At 55.8% G+C, this 7,617-nt stretch overlaps 1 protein-coding gene across 1 annotated transcript in view; it reads right to left on the bottom strand.

The window, feature by feature from the left end:
- Positions 1–753, bottom strand: part of LOC108638399 (probable palmitoyltransferase ZDHHC11) — an 8,897-nt gene extending 8,144 nt beyond the window's left edge. The window contains exon 1 of the mRNA XM_018065484.1: positions 633–753. Coding sequence (XP_017920973.1) covers positions 633–753 — 121 coding nt within the window. The remainder of the gene's footprint in view (positions 1–632) is intronic.

Here is a 7,617-nt window from a genome sequence, read left to right as displayed (position 1 = left end):
TGACCTGTCTCCTGTACAATGTCACGGACCTCCATCCATAGTTCATCAGGCACTCTATCAGTCTAGTCCCTGGAATCTATTTGTGGCTTCCACTGTATAATTGTAAGGATTTGATTTAGGTCATACACTGAATGGTCTAGTGGTTTTCCCTACTTTCCTCAATTTGAGTCTGAATTTGGCAAGAAGAGGTTCATGATCTGAGCCACAATCAGCTCTCAGTCTTGTTTTTGCTGACTGTATAGAGCTCTCCATCTTTGGCTGCAAAGAATATAATCACTCTGATTTTGGTGTTGATCATCTGGTTGATGTCCGTGTGAGTCTTCTCTTTGTGTTAGAGGGTGTTTGCTATGCCCAGTTCGTTCTCTTGGCAAACGCTGCTAGCCTCTGCCCTGCTTCATTCCGCATTCCCAGGCCAACCTTGCCTGTTACTGCAGGTGTCTCTTGACTCCCACTTTAGGTGTGGCTTTAGGTTTGCTGACTTTTTAAACTTAAGAGAATTTGGTCACGCTTGGAACAGAAACAAGAACCAAAACGCCACTGTGGTTCAAAAGAGGCGTCCCGTCACGGTCCCACCCAGTCTTCGTCCTGTGACCTCGCGTCCATGTGGGGGCAGAGAGGTCTGTACCAGCCACCAGCCAGCTCTCGGGTGTCCCTGGCTGTCCCTGTGGACACGGCGAGCAGACAGCTCACACAGCGGTCACTGACCCGCAGGAGCTGAGGCCCGCCCTTCAACGTCAAGCAAGCAGCAGACATCATAGCAGCCTCTGCCCGCCCTCGAGCTCCCCCTAGCAGGACCCCCAGCAGGACCCCCAGCAGGGCCCAGAGGGCAGGGGCCCCAAGGCCGTCCCTGCTCTTCAGCTCCCCTGGGCCTTTCCCCGGGGACAGTGCTGCCGGGCAGAAGGCGCACACAGATCTTCCTGGGTTTGATTACCCCGTGTGAGCCCAAGGTCCCCGTCAGCAGGGCCATGCCAGCCTGCACGAAGCCCACGACGGATTCCAGTGAGGGCCACCCGGGGGTGGCGGTGGGGACGTGCACCCTCCGAGGTGGGCAGAGGAGGGGAGAGCACCCAGGTGAGAGCACTCAGGGGCCAGAGGAGGCTGATGGGGGCCAGAAGGGGGCGGCCCACGAGGTGGGTGAGGGCAGCGCCCGGCCCCCTGCGGTTGGTCCTGAGCTGGGGATCAGTGGAATCAGGGACGTAGGGCTTGTAGGGGTGAATGGCTTCCGGGGCAGCCGTCACAGGCCCGGGGCCGAGTTCTGCTCGCACGGCTGGTCTGGCCGCTGTCTGTCTCCATCGTCCGCCTCTCACAGATTAAAATAGACGGCAACATCTACCCCGTTTCTCAGGGTGAAGGAAACCTCCCCTCACACTGTGAGCCCCCACCGCTGCTGTTCACAGGGCACAGGTCCAGCTCCCCCTCACCCCGGCCAGGGTCCCGCCTCTTCCTCTCGCTCACCTGCAGGTTCTAAAAGCAGGCCCGCTGGTCCCTTTCCGAGCACCTGCCCAGGCTTCGCTGGCCAGGACACGCAGCAGGACGGGCTTCGCCTGTTGGGAGGGGTGAGCAGTGGGAGGGGTGAGTAGAGGAGGCGTGAGTGGAGGAGGCCGTGAGGGGTGGGCGTGGTGAGGCGGTGGGCGCGGTGATCGGTGGGCGGGGTGATCGGTGGGGGGTGGGGTGGGCAGTGGCCGTGGGCAGGGTGAGCAGTGGGAGGGCTGAGGGTGGGTGGTAGGAGGGTGAGGGGTGAGGGGTGGCGGGGTGGCGGTGGGTGGTAGGAGGAGGTGAGGGTGAGGCGGTGGGCGGGCGTGGGGGTGGGCAGTGGGCGGTGGGCAGGTGAGCAGTGGGAGGCTGAGGGGTGGGCGGGCTGAGGCTGTGGGAGGGGTGAGGGGTGAGGCGGTGGGAGGGTTTATCCGTAGGCGGGGTTAGTGGGATTGGCGGAGATCCCCCGAACCCCATCTAGGAGGCGGGGCCTCTAGAACCCCCGCTTTCGCTGATGCAGCTCCCAGGTCCTCTGAAGCGCCCTTGGTTGCCAGGCCCTGATAGCTGACAATTTCCCAGGGAGGTTCGAGCCCAGGCCCAGAAATAGTGGAGGGGTCTGCATGGCAGAGACCCCCGATTTCCTGTCCCTAAATACTTTGGCCACCTCATGCGAAGAGCTGACTCATTGGAAAAGACCCTGATGCTGGGAGGGATTGGGGGCAGGAGGAGAAGGGGACGACAGGGGATGAGATGGCTGGATGGCATCACTGACTCGATGGACGTGAGTCTGAGTGAACTCCGGGAGTTGGTGATGGACAGAGAGCCCTGGCGTGCTGCGATTCATGGGGTCGCAAAGAGTCGGACACGACTGAGCGACTAAACTGAACTGAACTGAAGTGGAGGGCGCTGTGGGTGGGAAAGAGCCTGAGGTAGGTGGGGGTGGTCTGGGCCTCGGAACAAGGCTCAGCCCATAGAGCTGCCTGGAGGGACCCGTGTGCCACCTGTTCTGTGGAGGACACCGAATTCCAGCACAGCCGCACTGGCCTGAGGGCAGCTAGGGCAGATCAGGTCCCAAACCAGCCTCAAGGCCCTGCGGGAAGTTCAGTCGCTCAGTCGTGTCCGACTTCTTGCAATCCCGTGGACTGCAGCACGTCAGGCCTCCCTGTCCATCACTAAGTTTGAGCTGGCTCAAACTCAGGCCCATTGAGTCGGTGATGCCATCCAACCATCTCATCCTCTGTCGTCCCCTTCTCCTCCTGCCCTCAATCTTTCCCAAAATCAGGGTCTTTTCTAGTGAGTAAGTTCTTCACATCAGGGGTCAAAGTATTGGAGCTTTAGCTTCAGCATCAGTCCTTCCAATGAATATTGGAATATTCAGGACTGATTTCCTTTAGGATGGACTGGTTGGATCTCCTTGCAGTCCAAGGGACTCTTAAGAGTCTTCTCCAACACCTCAGTTCAAAAGCATCGGTTCTTCAGTGCGCAGATTTCTTTATAGTCCAACTCTAACATCCATACATGACTACTGGAAAAACCATAGCTTTGACTAGACTAGACAACACTACTTTGTTGGCAAAGTAATGTCTCTGCTTTCTAATGTGCTGTGTAGGTTGGTGATAGCTTTTCTTCCAAGGATCAAGTACCTTTTAATTTCATGGCTGCAGTCACCATCTGCAGTGATTTTGGAGCCCAAGAAAATAAAGCCTGTCACTATTTCCATTGTTTACCCATCTATTTGCCATAAAGTGAATAGCCAACATCCACTGGATCGTCGAAAAAGCAAGAGAGTTCCAGAAAAACATCTATTTCTGCTTTATTGACTATGCCAAAACCTTTGTGTGAATCATAGGAAACTGGAAAATTCTGAAAGAGATGGAAATACCAGACCACCTGACCTGCCTCTTGAGAGACCTATATGCAGGTCAGGAAGCAACAGTTAGAACTGGACATGGAACAACAGACTGGTTCCAAATAGGAAAAGGAATATGTCAAGGCTGTATATTGTCACCCTGCTTATTTAACTTCTATGCAGAGTACATCATGAGAAATGCTGGACTGGAAGAAGCACAAGCTGGAATCAAGATTGCTGAGAGAAATATCAATCACCTCAGATATGCAGATGACACCACCCTTATGGCAGAAAGTGAAGAGGAACTCAAAAGCCTCTTGATGAAAGTGAAAGAGGAGAGTGAAAAAGTTGGCTTAAAGCTCAACATTCAGAAAATGAAGATCATGGCATCCGGCGCCATCACTTCATGGGAAATAGATGGCTAAACAGTGGAAACAGTGTCAGACTTTATATTTTGGGGCTCCAAAATCACTGCAGATGGTGACTGCAGCCATGAAATTAAAAGACACTTACTCCTTGGAAGAAAAGTTATGACCAACCTAGATAGTATATTCAAGAGCAGAGACATTACTTTGCCAACAAAGATCCATCTAGTCAAGGCTATGGTTTTTCCTGTGGTCGTGTATGGATGTGAGAGTTGGACTGTGAAGAAAGCTGAGCACCGAAGAATTGATGCTTTTGAACTGTGGTGTTGGAGAAGACTCTTGAGAGTCCCTTGGACTACAAGGAGATCCAACCAGTCCATTCTGAAGGAGATCAACCCTGGGATTTCTTTGGAAGGAATGATGCTAAAGCTGAAGCTCCAGTACTTTGGCCACCTCATGCGAAGAGTTGACTCATTGGAAAAGACTCTGATGCTGGGAGGGATTGGGGGCAGGAGGAGAAGGGGACGACAGAGGATGAGATGGTTGGATCATCACCGACTTGATAGACATGAGTCTGAGCCAGCTCTGGAAGTTGGTGATGGACAGGGAGGCCTGGCGTGCTGCGATTCATGGGGTCACAAAGAGTTGGACACGACTGAGTGACTGAACTGAACTGAACTGAACTGATCTGATGGGACTAGATGCCATGATCTTAGTGTTTTGAATGTTGAGTTTTAAGCCAGATTTTTCACTCTCCTCTTTCATAAAGAGGCTCCTCAGTTCCTCTTCGCTTTCTGGGTGGTGTCACCTGCATATCTGAGGTTATTGATATTTCTCCTTGCACTCTTGATTCCAGCTTGTGCTTCATCCAGCCCGACGTTTCGCATGACATACTCTGCATATAAGTTAAATAATCAAGGTGACAACATACAGCCTTGTCGTACTCCTTTCCATATGTTGAAATAGTCTGTTGTTCCATGTCAGGTTCTAACTGCTGCTTCTTGACCTGCATACAGATTTCTCAGGAAGCAGGTCAGGTGGTCTGGTATTTCCATCTCTTTAAGAATTTTCCACAGTTTGTCATGCTCCACATAGTCAAAGGCTTTAGTGTAGTCGCTTAAGCAGAAGTAGATGTTTTTCTGGAGCTTTCTTGCTTTTTTTTTTTCCCCCAAGAATTCACACTGTTGGGTAAGATGGTAAAGCATCCGCCTGCAATGCAGGAGACCCAGGTTCGATCCCTGGGTCGGGAAGGTCCACTTGAGAAAGAAATGCCAACCCGCTCCAGTACCCTTGCCTGGGAAATCCCATGGAGGGAGGAGCCTGGTAGGCTACGGTCCACGGGGTCGCAAAGAGTCAGACACGACTGAGCGACTTCACTTTCACTTTCTTGCTTTCTCTATGATCCAGTGGATGTTGGCAATTTGACCTCTGGTTCCTCTGCCTTTTCTAAGTCCAGGTTGAACATCTGGGAGTTATTGGTTCACAGTGTTGAAGCCTGAAAAGAAAGTGTTAGTTCAGTCATGTCCAACTCTTTGCGACCCCATGGACTGTAGCCAACCAGGGTCATCTGTCCATGTGATTCTCCAGGCAAGGATACTGGAGTGGGTTGCCTTTTCCTTCTCCAGACAACCTTTCCAACTCAGGAATCAAACCCAGGTCTCCTGCAGTGCAGTTGAAGCCTGGCTTGGAGAATTTTGAGCATTACTTTGCTAGCGTGTGAGATGAGTGCAATTGTGCGGTAGTTTGAGCATTCTTTGGCATTGCCTTTCTTTGGGATTGGAATGAAAATGGACCTTTTCCAGTGCTGTGGCCACTGCTGAGTTTTCCAAATTTGCTGGCATGTTGAGTGCAGCACTTTCACAGCGTCATCTTTCAGGATTTGAAGGCACTCAGCTGGAATCCCATCACCTCCTTCGGGAAGAGCCACCACCAATGCGGCCTCAGCTGAATTGGGTTTTTGTTTGTTTTTAGCTCAGTTGTGAAAATCTGAAGTCAGGCTGCGGCTTCCAGGCTTGGGGACTCAGGGTCTGTCTGCGTGGGGAGCGTGCAGACCCGCCAGGGCCTGAGCCTCACCCTCGCTGCGTGAGCCAGTGACCTGGGGGGGTCTGAGCCCATATGGACGGCACCATCCTGCAGCCGTTCCCGCCGCAGCTGCGGAGCACACCCCTCCTGACTCAGGCCCTCGGGGTGCCCCTCCTGCTCCCACCGACCCCTCTCAGGGCCCTCTGCCCTGACCCTCCCCTTTGCTGGGCCACCACCCCTCCCCGGAGCATGGAGCACCCCCAGTCTCTTTCCACTAGTGGCTCTGGGAAACAGAGAGACCGCGAGAGAGAGACGGGGCTGGGTGCCGTTCCAGTGATTTTGGAATAAGTAGTGCTCCTTGCTAAAGAATGAGCATGCTTTAACTTTAGTGAGACTTCGGGGCTTATGTCCCAGCCTTTTCTCTTTTCCTGGAGGAGCGTCAGGAGAACCTGCGTGAAAGCCCCAGGTGGCCCGGGAGCGGGCAGCCGAGTGCCTCCACACGGGGCTTCTCTGCAGCGCCCTGAGCGCGGGGCAGAGGGCCCCATGAAGCCGGGACGGGGATAATGACCTTGCAGCAGCAGGGCTTCCAGCAGCTGATGTGCAAACCCCAGTCTCCAGGGAGTCCTGGGGGCCCCGCTGGGGTGCGTGTGCACACGTGAGCCTGTGTCCCTCTGCCTGCGGGCGCCGCGTCTCTCTGAGCGCCCGCGCCCCCTGCTGGCCTGTCCAGACATAACTGTCAGCAACGTGTCCTCTGAGTGTGGTGACCTGCTTCAACCAGGACAGGCTTGTCTGGGAGTGACCCTCACCCACCCCTACCCCGCCCCCAACCCTAATCTCCCCTGGCTGCCCGCTTCATGCCAGCGCCGCATACAGATTTGGAAGGCGGTCCCCGGGGGCCCACCCAGTGGAGAAGGTCATGGCCCAGTGAAGACACAGGAGCAGCCCGAATGGGCCGCATCCGTCAGGGGTGGTGCTGGAACTACTGGAGCCCTGGTGCGTCCAGTGCTGTCCCAGGGCGCTGGTGGGGCGATATCCCTGGTGGTCCAGGGCTGAGATTCTGCATTCCCAGGGCAGGGGACACAGCTTCAATCCTCCGTCCAGGAACTAAGATCCCGCGCTCCACACGGTAAGGCCGTAAAGGGGGACGGGGGTCTCGGCACCTGGCGGGCTGTGCGGAGAAGTGTGGCTTGTCTGCGTCGTCGATATCCACAGTGACCACATCCATGGGAATGTCACTCTGGAAGGAACTCGGCTGCCTTAGTGCCCAGACGGAGGGAGCCTCTGTCCAGCGCAGGCGGCCTGAGCACTGCCCCCGCCTTTATGGGACCCCCTCCCCTCCAGCAGCTGACCCAAAGGCGCCCCTAGCCTGGGTGGCCGGCTGAGGAGGGGCCAGTGACCCCGACGGGAGGGGCGAAGCCGGTCCTCCCCACCCCTGCTGGGGGCCTCCACGTGCAGAGGGCTCGCCACCCTGGGTCTGCCCACGCAGGCCACAACCACCTCCTTCCCGGTGCCTGGGCTCCTCTGGGGCACACCCCCAGCCCAGGCAGGCTCTTCTCTGCTGTGTCCTCCGCTCAGCTCCCCAGGGGCCCCTCTCTGTCCCCAAGCTCAGTGACCACCTCTCACTGGGGACACTGCTGTCTGGGAGTGCGGGTCCCTGGCCCCCAGGAAAATGTTCGGAAGAGGGAAATGCCCAGCCCCCACCCACCCCCATCCAGGGCACCCCTGCCTGCTCATCCCTGGGGCCTCTCTCCCCAGATTTAGCCACCCAAGCTGAAGCTTTCAGCAACACCACGCAGCACCCTCTGCCTGCCGTGGAGGTGCGCACTCCTCCTGGGAGGAGGTCCAAAGTCCCGCCAGCAGGACCTGCCCCTCCTCCTCCCAGGCCTCAGCATGGTCCGGGTTTAAGAT

The sequence above is a fragment of the Capra hircus genome, chromosome 20 (assembly GCF_001704415.2).
Source record: "Capra hircus breed San Clemente chromosome 20, ASM170441v1, whole genome shotgun sequence".
NCBI classification, from domain to species: domain Eukaryota; kingdom Metazoa; phylum Chordata; class Mammalia; order Artiodactyla; family Bovidae; genus Capra; species Capra hircus.
The sequence above is the reverse complement of the archived record's forward strand: the minus strand, read 5'-3'. Positions and strand labels throughout refer to the sequence as shown.